Source organism: Myotis brandtii, unplaced genomic scaffold (assembly GCF_000412655.1).
Source record: "Myotis brandtii unplaced genomic scaffold, ASM41265v1 scaffold33, whole genome shotgun sequence".
NCBI lineage: Eukaryota > Metazoa > Chordata > Mammalia > Chiroptera > Vespertilionidae > Myotis > Myotis brandtii.
Genome location: NW_005362713.1, coordinates 2525228 through 2545291, shown reverse-complemented (window position 1 = coordinate 2545291; position 20064 = coordinate 2525228). Strand labels below are relative to the sequence as shown.

The 20064-nt window shown below is 44.2% G+C and overlaps 2 protein-coding genes across 4 annotated transcripts in view; one reads left to right on the top strand and one right to left on the bottom strand.

The window, feature by feature from the left end:
- The window catches only part of MMRN2 (multimerin 2), a 24867-nt gene extending 22432 nt beyond the window's left edge, over positions 1-2435 (top strand). Inside the window, exon 9 of the mRNA XM_014543620.1 lies at positions 1215-2435. Within this exon, the coding sequence (XP_014399106.1) occupies positions 1215-1600 (386 nt within the window). The 3' untranslated portion in view covers positions 1601-2435. The remainder of the gene's footprint in view (positions 1-1214) is intronic.
- A 5475-nt stretch (positions 2436-7910) lies between these two features.
- The window catches only part of BMPR1A (bone morphogenetic protein receptor, type IA), a 93830-nt gene continuing 81676 nt past the window's right edge, over positions 7911-20064 (bottom strand). For all 3 annotated transcript variants that reach the window (XM_005871129.2, XM_014543643.1, XM_014543642.1), the window contains 5 exons: positions 17151-17343; positions 15637-15934; positions 13277-13452; positions 11724-11854; positions 7911-11637 (listed from right to left, as the gene is read on the bottom strand). In XM_005871129.2, the coding sequence (XP_005871191.1) occupies positions 11512-11637; positions 11724-11854; positions 13277-13452; positions 15637-15934; positions 17151-17343 (924 nt within the window). In that variant the 3' untranslated portion in view covers positions 7911-11511. The remainder of the gene's footprint in view (positions 11638-11723; positions 11855-13276; positions 13453-15636; positions 15935-17150; positions 17344-20064) is intronic.

Sequence of the window (20064 nt, the reverse complement as noted above, 5' to 3'; positions counted from 1 at the left end):
GCTGGTGGGACCGGGTGCAGGGGGGCCAGGCACCGGCAGAGGGCGTCCCAGGCCCGCCGTCTCTAGGCGGACGAGCGCCCCACCTCCTGGGAGCTGGGAGAACTGCAGGGCCAGAGCGGGTCTGCGGTGACGCAATCTTACACAAATGGAAACGCTAGTCTGAGCTTTAAATCTCAGGAATCTTCCAGAACTAGAGAAGAGCCACGTTCTGTCATTCACAGGCTGTGGCTGGACCAAAGTCAAGAGCTAGTTCTGGGTCCTAAGTAACTAACTGCAAACTTGTTCCTTTAGGCCTTGGTTTCATGCCCTGAGAAATGGGGGCAGGGGTGGGGGTGGGACGTGCACACGTGTTGAGGGAGCACCCAAGGAGCATGACCGCATCAGTACCAGGGCCGGTGCCATGCTGGACCCCAGGGGACTCACCCTCCCCGGCCCTGTGGAGCGTCTTGGCCAGGCAGCCAGCTGGTCCTTCCCCTGCACCTTCCCCCTCTGCAGAGGGCTCCCTCCGCCCCATGCCTGCCAGCTCTGTGGCACTCACCCTGCTGAGGCCGGATCATGCTTCTTCAAGTGCAAGAACTCCGGAGACCAGGAGCTGCGGGACAGCTCCCAGCCCCGGACCGAGTCCTCTGGAGCACGCTCGTCTCCCACCTGTGAGCAGGGCTCTGCCAGCCTTTCGAAAACATTCAGATGACCGGCCCGAATAGGCGGTTCATCCCTGGCCCCGCCTGCTCCTTCCTTCTCTCCCTAAGGTCCTGGTAGCAAGCACTCGTCACTGCTCCGTAGTCAGCACACCAGTGAGTCTGTTTCCCTGAGGATCGGGTCTCTCTTTCCCTGGGGGTCACTCAGCCTTGGTAGGTGGCGGCTGGTGGGAGTCCGAGCCTGGGCTGCCGCCCTCGCCTGCCACTGACCAGCACTCCACTCAGTTTTCTCAGCCAGAGGGACTACGACTCAAGGATGTGGGAAGGGAGAAGGGATCGAACACGAAAGTGCTCTGTACAGAGTTACGCCTGTAGAGACAACAGTCTTGTATTTTTCTTTCAACTAGTGAAACCCTAAGAGTCGCCCGCTAACCCCACTCTGAGTCGGTCCTGGGGTGTTAGGTGCTGTAGCGCGAGTGGCCTGCTGCATCATGACTAAGCTGAGGGAGGCAGGTCTCGGAGTTTAATTTCCCATCCAAGGGCGTGAGTCACTGAGCACTGTCCTCCTGCCCCCAGGCTCCCCCGTGGCCTTCTATGCCGGCTTTTCAGGAGGGATGGCTGCGCCGCAGACCGTGAAGTTCGACGCTGCTCACATCAACGTTGGCAGCAGCTACTTCGCTGAAGATGGCTACTTCCGAGCCCCTGAGCGCGGGGTCTACCTGTTTGCAGTGAGCATTGAATTTGGCCCAGGGCCAGGCGCTGGGCAGCTGGTATTTGGAGGTCACCATCGGACCCCCATCGGCGCCGCTGAGGAGCAGAGGGGTGGAGGCACGGCCACTGCCTTCGCTATGGCCGAGCTGCAGAAGGGTGAGAGAGTGTGGGTCGAGTTAACCCAGGGCTCAGTGCGGAAGAGAAGCCCGCCAGGCACCGCATTCGGGGGTTTCCTGCTATTCAAGACCTGAGCCCTGGGCACAGCCGACCATTCTCCGGGACTTGCCCGGCTCTCCTTGCCCTGGGCTCTGACCAGGTGGCCGGGAGACCATCCAGGTTGGTCTAGCTCTTCCCTGGAAACCCGCAAAGACAATGGCTTCCCTCTGGATGCTGCTCCCTGGGCCGGCCCGGGCTGGGCAGGAAGCTGGGCCTGGTGGGCCTTCCATCTGAGGCAGCGTGGCTGGACTCCAGCTCTTGGCCGCCCGTCTTCTCCAGTGTCTGCTGTTTTGCTCCTTGTGGTTGAAAACCTCTGTACAACACTAACCTTTCTCCGGCTTCCTCGTGTCCCTAGTCCCTGCTAGAAAAGCATTCTTTCCCAGAGAGAATTGGGGAACTAGAATAGAGGTGGCATTTTGGACTATCCGGGAAACCAGGCTCCAGTCACTGCCGGCAGGAGAAGACCAGCCGGTTAGGTCTGTCAGTCAGAAATGAAAACTGGTCGAGTTTAGGCGAAGGAAACACAATTAGTATCTTTTCCGTAGTCTCAGTCCTTCCTCGAATGTACCTGTAACTTTAACTTCACCCCCTTTTCTCCTTGCCGCACACGGGACAAAGGCCACGTGCGAACTGCGAGCTAAAATGTGTGTAGCTTTCACCCTTTCACGCTCTCCCACGCCTGACCACCCTCATTCTGATTAGCATCTCTATCAGGAAGGGAGCTGAGGGATGAGGAGGGAAGACGACTAAAAGTCTCCCTCAATTTCATCATCTTTGGAATCAAGCAGCAAGCTCTGCCCGGTGAACTGATGGCGGGAAGGATGTGACGAGGGGTGGAAATGTGGGGCAAAATAAAACTGTTTGCGATAAGTGTGACTCCCATTACTCTAGGACACACCTTACTCCAGGTTCAGTTAATTCTGCCTAAAACACACAGAGGCCTCCACAGTGAGCACTGACATTATTGGATCAGATAGTCCAGCAGAGTTAGTTATTCTTTGCAATAATAACATATGGTTTTTAAAAAATTGCATATTCTAGAGCAGCGGTTCTCAACCTGTGGGTCACGACCCCTTTGGGGGTCGAACGACCCTTTCACAGGGGCCGCCTAAGACCATCGGAAAATACATATATAATTACATATTGTTTTTGTGATTAATCACTATGCTTTAATTATGTTCAATTTGTAACAATGAAAATACATCCTGCATATCAGATATTTACATTACGATTCATAACAGTAGCAAAATTACAGTTATGAAGTAGCAACGAAAATAATTTTATGGTTGGGGGTCACCACAACATGAGGAACTGTATTAAAGGGTCGCGGCATTAGGAAGGTTGAGAACCACTGCTCTAGAGCAAACAGGCTTGAGAAAGCAGTCGTCTAGCTGTGGGGAAATGTTTCGTTTTGGTAGTAGGTGTTTAGTATTGGTTGGCTATATTCTTCTCCGTGAGGAAATCAACCGGGCTGGGGAATGAGGACGGAGGGGGCTGGTGTCCAGGTTCCCTAGGTCCCAGCCCGTGCTTTCTAGGGCCATCACTCCAGACTCCCTCCGAGTATATTTACCCCTGAGGTGGGCGTGCCCACGTGTAAGCCATCAGTGCTAAGGGGAGCCGTGTGCAGGCCACTCTGCCACCGATGGTTTGATGTGGGCCAAAGCACAATCTTTCTTGAACTTTTTCCATCCGTAGTATGAGCTGGTCAGCCTACTGGATCTGGCTCAGCCCTCGCTGCCTGCTCTTCCCTCTGGCCAGGGCCTTGCACCCAGTGTAGTCTTCGTTGCCAAGACCACTCCTGACCAAAGGCTGGTGTGTGGGCCACGCCTGACAGACGGGAGGCAGTGCCAGGGCACCCTGGCTGCTGGTAGAACAGCGGGCCTTCTTGCCGCTCGCTGTTGCTATCGGTCAGGCTGTGCCGACGACTAAGTGGAACTGTATTGCGCTGAGTAACAGGGAGGGAGTTGATATCCTCCATAAAGGGCACGTGTCCTCCAGAGCAAGGTTACAAACAGGAGTGCTACCTGGCAAGCACTGTCCACAGCTTGGATGAGTCACCCGGCAAGTTTCTGGGGAACCTAGAGAAACGATGGGTCTTTTAGCTGGGATGCTTCCCATGCAAATCTCACCCAGCCTCACATCACGCTGAGTGCCCATCTTCTGTTTTAACACTCGTAAAAGCAGGACTCCAGCTCAGCACGGACTCTAAAGTTTACTTGATAGACTGCTCATCTGCGCTAGGGATCCAAGTCTCTGGGTGGAGACTCTCAGTGCCTTCAGGTAGACCTGCTACCCAGGTCAGCATTCAAACAGCCTCCCTCACAGCGTCCTGAGCAACAGCTCACTGAGCACAGTGCCCAGTGGTATCAGACCTCCCCAACCTGCCGGAAAAAATTCAAAAATACCACTGAGAAGCAAGAAAAGAGTAAGCAGACCGGGAAATTGTAGTAATTCCCAAAACAACAGGAAGGAGAAAGGATCAAGTATAAAATGAAATAGCAATAAGCAATCATAACCCCAAGCATGTGAGACTGTTGGAGAAATGGGAGTGATTTCGGCGGAGTTGCAACTCAAACTCAGCCGCCATCCCTGCCTGTGCTGAGCAGGGCGGCAGTGGCCTCCGTGAGGTCAATGCTGAGCCCCACACCCTCCAGAGGCTCAGTAGGCAGGAAGCCCCTGCCCTGGTGACCTGAGACCATAGGGAGTCAATCAGACATCTCCATGTCCACAACAACATGTCCAAATAAGGCCCGACATTTACTTTTATTTCACAAACACCACGCAGGGGATAGAATGGTCTAGAAACATTGTTTCTTAAAGCTCTCCTCCCCTCCGGGATGCTCCTCTGTAGTCCCCTGTAGTCCATGTTTATCTTGAAAACAAAACACCCCTGAGCACCATCCCCCACCCTCTTCTATCAAGAAGCTCCCCCAAACCTGGTTTGACAAAGATAACCCTCTTGGGGGAGGGGGGAGTGAGGAAGTAAAGGGAGTGGGGAAGCCTGGTGCCCTCAAGTAGGCAAAGAGGAGGAAAGGGTTGCTGATATTTGCTCCAACAGTGATTATCCTACTCCTCCCTGAAAAAATAACGAGTCCAAGGAATGTGGAACCAAGGTGAGAAGGGATCCACTAACTCTATGAGCAACAGCCCCAGAGTGCCAAACACTTGTGGAAAATTAGGATCAGGAACAAGGCCCAAAACTCACCAAACTGAAGTTTTTGGAACATGTAAATCTTTAGAAACAAGAGAGAAAATTGTAAAGATAAATCTTATTTGCCACCCAGATTCTGGTCTCCAAATATCTCCCTTAAAGGGAACCCGAATGCCTACAGAGGGCTGACTGGAGCAAAAAAAATAGCAGCTGAGCCTGGAACATCATCATGTGCCAAAAAGGCCGGCGTGGCTCAGTGGGTGAGTGTCATCCATGAACCAGGAGGTTACGGTTAAACTCCCGGTCAGGGCACATGCCCAAGTTTCGGGCTCGATCCCCAGTAAGGGACATGCAGGAGGCAGCCCATTGATGTTTCTCTCTCATCGATGTTTCTAACTCTATTCCTCTCACTTCCTCTTTGAAATCAGTAAAAACAAAAAATAATGGGCACATGTCAAAGAGCTCAGGAGACAGTGTGATGAACTCCCAATAGCCAAGTCTGGGTCAATTTGAACATCAAAGCCAATAATGACCTAGCAACTCTATATGACCCATGAATAGAATAAAAACTCATGAGTCCCATGCTGGTGGGATGCCCTCAGAAACACACAAACATCATGTCCACCCCTCACTGGCCTTTACTCCAGAGAATGTCAGTATCACAAAAGTCAAGAGCTGGACAACTGGTTCAGATTGAAGGGGAGTAAGGAGATATGACAACTAAATGCAAGATCCTAGCCAGACTGTGGGACTGGAAAATGTGCCCTCATGGCTTTTATGAAAACACCTGGCAAAACTTGAGTAGGTCGACAGATTATGGTATTGCAGGTAAGTGTCACGGTATCGACGTTAACTTTCCTGCTTTTGATAATTGGTTGTATAATAGAATATCCCTGAAGTACTTAGGGGTAGAGGCATGAGCTCTGCAATGTACTCCAAGTAGTTGAGAAAAAAGCATGTGACCACAAACTCCAGGAGCCTTTGTACTTCCTGTATATACACATACAAAATGAGCAGTTGTGGCAAAAATGTAAGTTTATGAATCTGGGTGAAGGGTAAATGGTATTTTTTAAACAACTTTCCAACTTTTCTGGAAGTTTGAAATTATTTCAAAATAGTTAAAATTTGATTGTTTAAAAAATACACACACCTCAGTAGATGGGTGAACAGCAGGTAGGATATAACACAAGAGGGACATGCTAGGAAATTTGGAAGAAACATCCGGGAGACCTAGTATTTATCTAATGGTAGTTACAGAAGGAGGAAAGTAAAAGGAGGGAGGAAATAAACAATGGAAGAAAAGTTTCCAGATCCAAGAAAAGGTGAAAAAGAACCTAATTAGTACTAGCAGAATGGAAATATGTAGACATGCAAGTTTAAATTTCAAAAAGGAAAATTCTGCTTCGTGAATGAGAAACTAAGTTACACACCAAGCACTGCACCGAACACGTCCATTCTCACTGGCCATGCGGTGCTGGGAGGTCGTGGGCAGTGCCCTCAGCGTTGGATTCTAGCTCCAGCCAAAACGCTAGCCCCGGAGGACCACATCGAATGATAAAAACTGCTTTTTAAGTGTTTGAAGTGCTTCCCACAAGTGTACCACAGCCTTTCAATTCTTTCTATGTTTCAGTGTAGTGAACAGATTGCTTCAACTGATTCAAAATTGGTTTTATAAAATGGCTTCCCCCTAAAAAAAAAAAAAAAAAAAAAAACTAGTTTGAAAATATTTTCAATATCAGCATTTTATATTGACTTTTTAAAAAAATGTATTTTTATTGATTTCAGAGAGGAAGGGAGAGGGATAGAAACACCAATGATGAGAATCACTGTATCAGCTGCCTCCTGCACGCCCCCACTGGGGATTGAGCCTGCAACCCAAGCATGTGCCCTTGACCGGGATCGAACCCAGGACCCTTCCGTCTGTGGCTTTATTTACTGAGCCAAACTAACTAGGGCTTGACTTTGAAATATTGCTAACATTTCAGGTTCCCTGTATGCAGTTTAGGATCTGGGTGGTGAGGTGGCTGTAGGGTGCCCTGGGGCATCTGGTAGCCCTGAACGTCCCTTCAAGGGTGCATGGGACACTCAATCAGAGTGATCGGACAAAGATCAGGAAGAGAAGGTTCAAAGGAGGGGTAGGTAGGTCACACATATTCCATCTAAACATGAGAATGACAGTTCCTACCTGAAAGGATTCACCTTTCTGCCCTGCTCTCTGCTTCCACTGAAATACTGTGCACAGCCCTGTCTGTGCACTTGAATAAGTTTCCTCGCCCTGACTCCCAGCCTCAGGGCAACCTGCCCGTTTCTGCTCACACCCTGAGCTCCCGGGATTGAAGTCCTCATGATCAGAACAGTGCCCATGCCACTGGGCGGTCTCTAGGCTGTGCTCCCAGAGCCACGTGCAGAGTCCACACCTCTCCCAGTGCCAGGAGGCAGTCACAGGACCTGGGACCAGCCATGCTCAGCTGGAGGGAAGCAGCCAGATGGCGCTCTCCAGGGCCAGCAGGAGCGTCAATGAGAAATCCTCCAGGCACAATCTTTTAAAAGTTCTTATCTACTAGGCCCATTTTTAGAAAGGTAACCTAAGAAAATATACAAAGATTCCTGTTTAATGATGTTCAATGCATTGGTTGGTTATATTTTCTAAAACAATGGAAAGTAACCCAAATATTGAATGCGGAATTAAAAAAAATATTCCATCTATTTGATGGAATATTGCATGGTCATTTTTTTAAAAAAAGTTATGCTTTCAATGGCTACATAGTGACACACTATGATCTTAATATTGGAGAAAAGTATGCAGCAGAAAAACATTGGAAACATTCAAATGTAAACAGTGGTAACATCTGGCAATAGAATTTTGAATGATTTTATTTGCTTTTTTATTCTTTCCTATGTTTTCCAAAATTTCTGCAATAAGTACATATTTTTATAACTAGAAAAAATATTTTTAAAAGAAAAACCACCTTTATTGTAATAGGCTTATGGCCCTTCTCTCTACATGAAGGACGGAGGGTCTGGTTGTCTGGGCACTTACCTGCCCCTGCTCCCACCCGGCTTTCTGGTCGCTGAAGTGCACACCTCAGGGACATGTGTATGTTCACTAACTTACTTTTTATGAAAGCTCACCAGACATGCATTCTGATATACAATACAATCTGAGCAGAGCATCACAAAACACATCACTGAAGTATACTAAAATAAGGTTATTTACTTAAAAATGATACACTGGACGTAATCTCTATATAGAACACAGCAATTAATGGTAAACTTAATAAGGCGCCTTTTAAAGCAGATGCTGACAAAATAAATGTAGTGTGTTACATACCAAAGATGAATCTATATTTTTGGTGTTTTACAATTGCATAATAAAACTGCTTAACTCTTCTTTCAATGTCTATATACAACTTCCCTAATTAAGCTATAATGGTATTTTCATTTTATACAATATATACTGCATTTTAATTTTTAAACGGACAGGGACAACAGTCACTACAAGGGCTTAAATAATTCTACTGAAAGCATAGAACAGAGCACAATCTACAATCACACCCCAGTCAATCCTTTGCAAAAGCAGTGTTTACAGACTCTCCCTCTGGGACAATCTCACAGTGGCCGCACCAATGCTGCCAGACTTACTCTGTTTCTATGAGCGTTGGTTGTCTGCAATTTTCACTGTGATTCTCTTAACAGCTCTGAGGCAAGAACTGGTATTTTAACATCTGACCTAAGCAAATAATAAATATCACCACTTTTAAACAGTACAAGAGCTGCAACAATGCTTTTAAAAAAATGCATATTTCTGCTGTTGAAATTATTTTAGATACTTAGAAACATTTCAAAACAACATGTATGAAGTGAAATATGACTTGAATTTATAAAATATTCCCTGGAATAAATTATTCAATATAAAAGTTGATTTTGTGCTAACTTAGAGATGCATAATTCTTTAAAAATTGTATTGCATTTTTGTTTTAAACATAAGCAAAAAATCTGGGGTAAAGGGTGCTATTTTTTTTTTTAGTAAATAATTTGGCACATTCTAGGAAAATAATTTTCAAAAATAAGTCACTTTCTAAGTTTAGAAATACATCTGGACATTGAAAAGGCAACATGAATTGTTGATTGAAATATTTTTTTGTGAAACTATTTCCAGAAAATTAGATTCCAATTTTATATTTCAGAAACTTGTTCAACAAAAAAGCACAGAGAAAGCTTAGAATAAAGACAATGAAATCCATCCTAATGTGCCTTTAATTCCAGAGATGTTTACAGTTATCTCTAGATAACTGAAGATTAACTTCTGTTATATTCTGGTACCTTTGGAGTTTTGTTTTTATTTTAATTATTTAAAAGGATGACAGACAGGAGCCACATGTTTTTAAAATGCTCAACTGTGAGACCAAATAATGGTTTCTAGGGTTTTTCAAATTATTAACTATGGTACTATATCATACTTCCTTCCTCTTTAAATATTTCACTTACTGGATGAACTTAGAAATTTAAGAGTAAAGGTAAGAAGGAAAGAAGTTTCATGGAACATTTTTTAACTTTAAAATTTCAAATAAGTCATCATCTGCTTTTTAAAAAACATGTTATACTAGAAACAAGTCTCTAACATTAATTCTTGCTATCACTTTTAATAATCAATTTAATTAAAAAAATTAATTATGATGGGCTTGTACTTACACACTATCTGTAATGTTTTGCATCCACATACTATTTTAACATTTCTAAGAATAGTGCTTGCCTTTTCTTATGTATCTTCTTTACTATTAAGATGACAAATGATTTTGAAGATTTATAGTTTGTCAAATAAAAATAAATCAAGGTTAACCTTAGCTTAAGTAGATCCAAGCTAGTAAGTATTCTTAAATGCGTGGCAATTTAGATAAAAATATCTATGAATCTCACTGTTAAGAGATGGGAAACATTCTGAAGGAGCAAGTTATTTGGTACTACCTACCAACATGTAAACTCACCTTGATGAACATTTCAAAATTAAATTATCTTAGATGAAAATTATTAAATTCAGTCAAAACTATTAAAGCAAATTTTAAGTTTGTGAAATTTGAGGTCAGTATATTAAAGTTTCACTCTTCAGGGCCAGTCAAATTTTTGGTAATGAATGGAATCATGCTCTGCTGTCCCCCCTCTAAAGTGTTTTGACCATGCTGTAATATAATCACATTTATTTTATGCTCTATTCAAAGAAAACTGTCTTACTTTCTGCGCCTAGGAGTTGTTTTACCAGACTAAGGCATTGATATTTAAAAGGCATTACAGAAGTATAAAACGTTTAAGTGAATCCATCGCACACGCAGCGTTTTCTGGAGTAGCAGCTACACGGTACAGACATCGCCACTGACCAGACAGTGAACTCCGTGCCGGATTCTTCATTGTCTTCACAAGTTACAGAACAGAAATCATAAAACCAGAAATCTCAAATGATTCAAATGTCTAAAACAGCTGTTAATGAACTTGTATCATCTCTGAAATAGAAATTTCTAATGAGAGGGCCCTTTCACAATGGAAAAGTCGAGAGGATATTATCTTAATGAAAGTCTGTGCCTGAAATGAACAAACTCTTGGGTTTAATATACTATTTTGAGTGTATTAGTTCTAAAATTCATATGTGGTTCTACTTTATAACATTTTCTTCTGATTCTTTTATTTTTTCCCTTAAGGATGAGGTGTGAGGTACACGTGAGCTGGTTTCTACAACAGTATAGATGCATGTACATATAAAAAATATGGTTGTTGTAAAAGGAGCATGTATTTTGCAAATAAAGCATATTACACACAAAATATAAATAACTTCCCTTTTAAACATTACTGAGAATAAAGAATACAGAACCTGGTTATAGGCACTTAGCATCACTATCAAACGCAGTCATCAGTAACTCACTTCAACAAGAAGTGTTTTCTCACAAGATCATGGCGTTGGAAGGTCCAACTTTGGACAGGATGCTTTCTATGGCAAAATAGTAATTACCAAAAAAAGGAAAGATGGTGGTAGGAGAAAAACAGTTGAAATTTTCAGGCACTTTAAGCTTTTTTGGCCTTTACATCAACTTTCATGTTAAAAATAAAGTTGGTGGAGAAGCTAGCTCACTTTCAAGGTAAATGGCTTTTATGTGATTGGCGAATCTTGGTCAGATCATGCATTTTTAAAGCACAAAACCAACAGCCTCTAATATCTTCCTCGGTGGTCATAAGTCATATTTTCTTCTAATTCGATGGCAGCAGAGAAATCCTGGCAAGCATGTGTGTGTACACACACCATTATCAAGGCCTGACAAACTACTTCTCATAAACTACGCAGCATCCTAAACAGATGATAATCCATAGGCTGTTTACAAAGGTTGAGTACAAATCAATGCGCTTCCTCAGGCAGGAAGCAAGGACACATTCCTCCGATTCTGCTGAATTCACTGATCTTCTTAGGCTTTCACAGAAAGCACCCTTGTACGAGCAGGTAATTCAGCACCCAGAGTTTGACTGGAGACTCACCCATCAGGACTGAAGTCTCGATGTAGTTCATAAAAACCCGATTTAAAAAGGCATCAGAAACCACACTTAGAGTAAAGCTGTCCGTAGGTAAAGAGTGAAGTTCTGGAGTCCCCAGCTCATACTCTGCAGAGCACGGAAGGTGCCCAGGGCAGCCTGTGAGGGTAAGGGGAGGTCAGAGCCTGCGAACTGCGCAAGCTCCTTATCCCACTCTACTCCCACCGCGCCCTGGAGAAATCGGTCGAGCGCAGTCTGGAGTTTCTCCTCAGGATTGCTTCACTGTCAAATCTTTACATCTTGGGATTCAACCATCTTTGCCAGCGTCTTCTTGATCCGCAGAGCCGTGAGTCTGGAGGCCGGGTTGTGGGCCCAGCATTCTGACATCAGCTTCAGCACTGCTCGAAGACACTGAAAAGCAAACAGAATGCAGGGAGCAGGTAAACACCTTTGGCCACACTCATCATCCCTCCCTCAGGGGACTGGGTTCCACGTACCTCATCACTGTTCCATCTATTAGACACAATTGGCCGCAAACGTTTGACACACACAACCTCACGCATATCTTCATACGATGGGTCACTGGGCACCATGTTGTAATATGGCAGTTGGTACTCCTCTACTATTCCTGCAGAGAGGAAACAGCGGGCACAACAATGGTGGCCGGACAAAATATACCAATCTACTCAGCGCCTCGTACTGAACTATGGAGCTAAAACTGACTCCTACATAAGGAAGAAAAACAGAGTGGGTCATTCACTTTTAATAGTAAATGTATGTTGTTCTCTTTTTTTATGTCTAACTAGAGAGGCCCGGTGCACGAAAATTTGTGCACTCAGAGGGGGTCCCTCAGCCCAGCCTGCACCCTTTCACAATCCAGGACCCCTCAGGTAGGGTCCCTAGGCCTGGCCTGAGATTAGGGCCTATCAAGGCTTTCCTTCCCCCGGCTGCAGGCAGCTGGCCCCACCCCCATCGCTGCCACTGCTTGCCATCTGTACAGCGCTATCCCCCCTCCCCACCCCGGCCACCAGTGGCCTCCCTCTGCAAGCAACAGGCGTGGGGTGTGATGGCTGGCTGGCCTGGGCCTCCCCAATCACCCCTAACCACTGGTCTGCCTGCCTGATCACCCCTAACCACTCTGCCTGCCTGCCTGATCGCCCCTAACTGCTTGCTTGGGGGCGGGGTCAGCCCGGCGAGGGGCCGTGGTGGTTCTGGTCTCTGGTTGTTTTGGTTGTTATGTTTATGGTGGCTGGCCTTTTATTATATAGGATTATTTCCCCTATGCCTACCAGGACCCCCATCATAGCTACGGACATAACAATATTCAAAAAAAAAAAAAAAAAAAAAAAAAAAAAGCAAGGGAAACACTCACTTACCCTAAATGTTAACCTAATTATTTGTTTCTCTACATTGTTCCTACTAATAATAAGTGCAGCAGAAAGACAGCCTGATATGTAGCAAAGAGAAAACCCAGTAGGCCTTAGACAGCCATCCTGGGAAAGGCTGGCCTGCAAGGCTGCTGTGCTGGTGTCTGGGAACTTGCAGGCAGGCAGCTCCCTAAGTGTTGAGAGCGGTGCATGGGGCCTGGACTATTTGTGCAGACAGCAGGGTTGGTGCTGAGCACCTGTTCTCGCTCTGCGTATGTAATTTTGGAACACGCTAGGCGGAGGGCGCCTACCTGACCAGCTGCCAATAAAACCGCTGAGAACTAAGTCTCTAACTACTTCGCAGGTAGCAGCATTTCTCACATCACACGCTGGAGGAATTCAGTGCATCCTGTGTGGCTTCCCTGGGAGAGGCCTTTGGAGGCTGCTGTCTGATTTCCTCTGAACTTTGCCCCTGGCACCTTTTCTCTTTGCTGATTTTTCTCTATATCCTTTCACTAGACTAGATGTTAGCTGTGAGGACAACTATGTGCGTGCTTCCAGTGACGTTACAGACCATGGGAGTGGTCCAGGGGATCCCTGACATCTCAACTATATAACAGGAGCGGTTACTTTCTGAATGAGGAGGATGCAAACCTAACGGGAAACACCCCCACCACTCCTACCCCCTGTGATGCAGCGCCGAGCCATCTCCCAGATGATCAGGCCGAAGCTGTAGATGTCCGCCATGATGTAGGGCTGGAAGTGGTTCTTGTTGAGGCTCTCGTCCAGCACTTCCGGGGCCATGTACCGCCGGGTGCCCACTCTGGCGTTCAAGGGCACGTCCACTTCATTTGTGTCGCTGAGACAGGAGGCAGATGATATCCAGATTGATGGTTAAGAACAAAATAGTTTTTCTTCCATTTTTGTTGTATTTTATAAAAGTCAGACTCTCCCCCTCTCCCCAAATAAATAATAAAAATCTATCTTTCTAAAACTCCACATTCTTTTATCAGAAACTATTGAGGCCAAATATATTTTTAAATTTAACATCTTTCAGAGTTTATAAAAGTAATATACCCTGTAAATATATGATACCAATTCTAGACCTTCCCCAGCAGAGTCTAGAGCAGGACTCTTCACAAGCTTACTAACACGTGTGCACTGAAAGCTAAGCATGAAGTTGCTATCAAGCTGGATAAAGACAAGATACTTTGCATGAGTACAGGTAGTTTTGTCACCAAACAAGTGTGGTGTCTCTCAAAGAAAAAGGACAATACCGAACGTAAGCTAACATGGTGGGTAATTGTGTCCCAGAGCAAGCGGAGGTGAAGGGAAACTGAGAAGAGTTATTTGCCTGTCCATTCTCCTGTGACACAGGGTTACATTTCCTTCCTTATAGGTCCAGCCAATGCGGGCGGGTGCAGCGGTGCCTACACAGTCACACTGATGTAATAAGTGACGCTCACTGGGTTTTCAATTTGTGAGGTAAATTTTAGAGCTGGAAGACATGAATGCTTTCTGTTTAGGTCCCCAGTTCTGGAAACTACTACGAAGCAGAGATTAACCTCTAGAGTGCCAGGGAGCGCGATCGCGCTCCTCCTGTCTTTCCCCAAAAGTGCCGGGAGCGCTATCGCACTCCTCCTGCAGTGTTCCTATTAGGTGCTAGTAGTTCATTCTTTATTGACAGATGGCACCTAAGTGCAGATTACTTATGATGCTGAATGTTTGTAGTTCTAAAATTGACCACTGGCATTTATCTGCCTAATTTTCATATTTTTTTCCCTAAACTGCTGTAAAATCAGCAAAAATGCCTTGGCAATTTTAGCATAGTTCCTAGGATATTGGTTGGCACTCAAAGGGTTAATGTAGTCTATATTTTCTTATATAGCATCTGATGAATATTTGAGCCAATTAACACTACACTGACTAAAAACAAACAAACAAGATCAGAACACTGGAACAACCAGGAAAGATGATTTAATTTTTTAATATTTGTTTTATTATGGACTAGTATTTTTGTGGTTTTTAAAATATTTTCATTGATTTTAGAGAGGAAGGGAGAGGGAGAGAGAGAGATAGTAACATTGATGAGAGAGAATCATTGATCAGCTGCCACCTTCATGCCCCACACTGGGAATCGAACCGTGACCTCCTGGTCAACCACTGGGCGATGTTGGCTGGGCTGGACTAGTATTTTAATATTATGACCTGAAATTAATTCTGAAATGTGAAATAGCTGTATTCTAGAAGCTATAACATTAAAATGATTTCAATAGTTTATAATATCCTAAAGATGTTATAATTCTAATTATTTAAAACTATTAACGACATACAGTGGGGCCTTGACTTACCAGTGTCCCAACTAACGAGTTTTTTGGGATACCAGCTGCCTCTCGACCGAATTTTTGCATTGAGTTGACAGAGTAATTTGAGTTAACGAGCTCCTTAAGGAGCTCGGTCTAGGAACGAATTAAACTCGTAAGTCAAGGCCCCACTGTAGCAAGTTGTGATGAGAAACGGCATGTCTACTCCAGGTGGGGGAGTGTAAATTGATGCAGGCTCTCTGAAGGGATAACGTGCAATATGCCTCAATTTAATACACACATGCCCTTCGTCTAGCCCTTCTAAGGAACCCATCATGACGAAGTACTTGTATAAATGTGCAAGGATTAATATATATAGATAAAACACAATGTTCATTAAAGTATTTTTAAACAGAGACAAACCATAGGCAACTTTAATGCCTGTGAGTCGGGTCATGAAATAAGTTATGTTTTGAAAAAATGGCAGCAACACTATGAAAAAGAATGAAGTAGATCTACATAAACTAAAATAGAAGAATGTCTAAGACAATAAAAAACAGGAAATAAAAAATTATGTAGAGTAGAATGTAATTTTGTAAACAAAACCAACCAGGACAAAACCCCAATCATATAGTTATGTGAGCACAAACACATCCTTGGAATTCCACTGTCCTAAATACCAACATGCAAATACTTCTAGAGATTAATAGAATTCCAAAGAGTAGGCAAAGACCACTTACCTATTGAACTTAACTGCAAGGCCCAGGTCAGCAATACAACAACTTCCATTTTTCTTAATGAGAATGTTTTTGCTCTTTAGGTCTCGATGAGCAATTGCGGGCTTCCCTTGGGTGCCGTAAATCTCCGTGTGCAGGTGGCACAGACCACAGGCAGCTGAGTACGCCAGCTTGAGCAGGGCCCTGGTGTCCAGCGTCGTACACTTCAGGAAGTCATAGAGAGACCCGTGCTCATGGTAATCGGTGATCAGATACAGCTGCGTCCAGGAGCCGGTGCCTTTAATGTCTGCGGCTATAAAACCTGGTCGTGGGTGAGTTTCAAGGTTAGTTATCAGAAGTGGCATGGAGAGTAATGAAGGCTCCCAGGGTCATGATACATATAACTCTACACTTCTGCAATACATTTACAATAATATTAATGATCATCCTGAAAATGATAATAGTATGACTAAGAAAATCACATATCGTATAATAACCTGGGGGCGTTATCATCTACATGACTCTCTGAGCATGAAAAACCTATAAAGAAGACACATGGAAAGGACTCTCAATTTCAAATTGAAAAGTGGACACACTAAAATTAAGTTAAAAATGTTCAACGAGCCAATTCCACGTGCCCATCAATGCCTCCTCACACCTGCCAGCTCTCTGACGAGCAGGTCCATAATGCTGGCCCCTTTCCTGTCCTCTCTCCCTTCAGAAAAAGGTCGGCAAAAGTGCTGAGTAGTGCCCTGCCCCCAAACTCATGTCCACCTGGTGCCTGTAAATGCGACCTTATTTGAGATGTAATCAAATCCAGATGAGGTCATACTAGGTTAGGGTGGTAATTCAATGACTAGTGTCCTTGTGAGAGGGAAATGTGGACACAGACATACAGGAAGCAGGAGTGCCGTCTCTCAGCCGAGAGCATGGACCGCTGGTGTCACCAGACCCAGAAAGAAGCAAGGAAGGGTCGTTTCTTCAGAGCCTTCAGGAAGCATGGCCCTGCCAACACCTGGATTTAAACCTCAGGCCTCCAAAGCTAAGAGGGAAGGAGTGCCTGTTGTTTTAAGCCGCCATTTGTGGTAATTTGTTATGATGACCTCAGGAAACTACTGTAAGTGCCTACTATACCCTTGGCAATGTACTATGCACTGTCTACACGAAGGGAAATGATATAGTAGCTGGAAAGAAAGGCCAGGAAAGCTAAAAACGCCTGAATGACTCTGCTGTTGTGTAAATGGGGTTGTGGGGTGGGGAGGGAGAAACCTACTAAGCTACATCATATGGTGGTGGTGGTGGCTTAGCTTACAAAAGGCATATATAGTTACCCTAGAAAATTGCTTAAATTTAGCTATAAAACACTTGGTTTTTGTTAGATATGAGTTAGTCCAATAAGCTGGCATTACTTTGAAGTTCTTTGTTGTTTCCTCAGCAGCGTAGTAAATACAGTGGCTAGTTAGCATTTAGAACTCTCAGAGCCTGCACCCCACTAACCCCGTAAGAATATGGAATTGGCTGAAAGAATGTGTACCCACCGAGTATGTTTTCATGGCGCATCAGCACTGTCTGGTAGATCTCCGTCTCACGAAACCAGCTAGCTTCTTCAGTGGTAAAGAACACTTTGACTGCCACCTTCTCACCACGCCATTTACCCATCCACACTTCTCCATATCGACCTTTACCAACTTGCCGAACCATCTGAATCTGTTTGGCAATAGTTCGCTGAACCTTCATTAAAAAAAATGTTTTGAGTTCTTGATGAAAAGAACCTATTAAGACTGAGAAAGTGGTCTGATAGTTCATCCCATCAAAAAAGATGGTATATAATCAACTCCAGTATTAAACAGTAAAATGTATTTAAAAGAAGATGACACAATAAGCAATATATTCTGATATCACAAACTGTTTACAAAAAAGTTCAAAGTAATTGCCTTCCCTGTGCACATAAGCCTCTGGGTGATCTCCTTCAGACTCTGCGCTGGCCGCATGACTGGCCCTGGGAAACAGAACTAGAGAAATGATGCCCTGTGGGCAGCCCTGAATTTCCTGCGGTTCTTGGAGCTCTGGAGCATGAGCAGTGCTGTGCTGACACGGCTCGCGCACACACCACACCGCCTCACTCGAGCTGAGCGTGGCCAGGAGAAAACTGCCAGCAGACCCACTGGATCGGGAGAAAGAAGACATGTTTGCTGCTTCAAGCCGTTACTCTTTGGGGTGGTTTATTATGCAGTGAAATCTAAATGACAGTTAAAAGTCTCTCAGATGGACACAGTCTGACTCATCATTCCCTGTATTCACATCATCCTCACCCCTTCCATTTCAACTGTTACTTTTATTTATTTTTCCCTTTAACTGCTATCATTCTTTTTTTTCTTACTGAATTTATGGGGGTGACATTGGTTAATAAAATTATACAGGTTTCAGGTGCACAATTCTACAATACATCATCTGTATATTGTATTTTGTGTTCACCACCCCAAGTAAAGTTTCCTTCCACCACCATTTACCCCCCTTTACCCTTTTCTACCCCCGCTTTCTCTCTGGTAATCACCATACTGTTGTCCGTGTCCATGAGTCTCTTTTTTTCTTTACTTAATCCCTTCACCCTTCTCACCCAGCCTCCAACCCCCTCCCCTCTGAGACTGCCAGTCTGTTCTCTGTATCCCTGAGTCTGTCTCCACTGTCAGTTTATCCATTTCAACTTCTAGAATTACTCAACCTCATTCCCGTCTCAGAGCTTTGTGCACGCGCAGCTTCCTTCACTCGTAAGTGCTGCTCTTTTGTTTAACATCTACATAGCACACATATACTTCTCAGTTGCCCCACTCATCACAATTATAGTTTCTTATTGTTTATCTTATATATCTGTTTGAGTTCCATCCCACCCTGCTCACAGGACATAGGTAGTTTCTGAGAACACACTAAGTGCTTTCATTAATATCTCTTTTTAAAAAAATATATATTTTATTGATTTTTTACAGAGAGGAAGGGAGAAGGATAGAGAGTTAGAAACATCAATGAGAGAGAAACATCGATCAGCTGCCTCCTGCACACCCCCTACTGGGTATATGCCCGCAACCAAGGTACATGCCCTTGACCGGAATCAAACCTGGGACCCTTCAGTCCGCAGGCCGACGCTCTATCCACTAAGCCAAACCGGTTAGGGCTCATTAATATTTCTTGAAAGTAATATGTTAATTGCTACCATTCGTGGTCACTCTAAGTTTAACAGAACACTAAGGTCCAGTGTAGATTGTACTTAAAAATGGGCCAAATTTTGTGAATACCTGAACTAACTTACTCTATGTATCATTTTATTACAGATCCTTTTGTAATTTTTTCAGAAGTCAGGATTACTGACGTATAACATACACAACAAAATTCACTCTTTTTGAGAACTGCGCTTTACAAATGCATAGAGTCATGTAACCACCACCACCACAATTAAGAGAACATATCCTTCTTTTCTCTTTAAAGTCAATCTCCCTTCCCCTCCCGCCCCCGGCATTGCTGATTTGCTTCCCATCCCCACAGCCCTGCCTTTCTGAAAACTGCACAAATGGAAACCTGCGATGTGTATGCCTCTATGCCTCCATCATCCCCAGAACACGCTGCTCTCGAACCCATTTATGCTGCCGCCTGGGCCAGTGGCTTGTTCCTTCTCACTGATGAGGCAGTCTCCTCTGAATGTATCACCACTTACTATTCACTTACCAACTGATGAACTTTTGGGCTGTTTAAAATGTCTATCTACCATGAACAAAGCTGCTATAAACATTCACATTCAGGTCTGGGCGTGTCTATATAGCTCTTTGGCAAATATTTAGCAGAAGGACTGCTTCACTAGTGTAGAAAGTGAGTGCTTAAGTTTTCAGTCAACTGTCAAACTCTTTCCCAAAGTGGTTGCACCATTTTGCATTTTTTTTTTTTTAGAAATAAAAGGTACACAGTTATGGTTTATTATTCCAGTGTGCTGGCCACACTGTACACAAAACAGTTCTCTTCAAACATAACCATTTATAATAATTAAAGCGTAATATGCTAATTAGACCAGACATCCTTCTGGACAAAGCCAGGGCTGCCAGGGAAGCCCGGGGCCCGGGTGCCAGAGGGAAGCTGGTGCCGGCAGCCGTGGGAAGGAAGGCCTACTCTTTCACGAATTTCGTGCATCAGGCCTCTAATTATACATAAGAAAACATTGTCCTTATAGTAGAGTGAGCTGAAGATGCAACCAGGCCCCGCTATGTGAAGGCCGTGGATATCTTTTTTGTGTGTGTGTGACAATTTCTTTTTTATTGCTTTATTTTTTGGTGTGTGTGGTTTTTTTTAATTTCAAGAAAAATGATTTTAAATATGATAATGTTACATGCAATAAACACCAATTATTCAAGAAAAATGATATTTTTAAAATATATATATATTTATTAATTTCAGAGAGGAAGGAAGAGG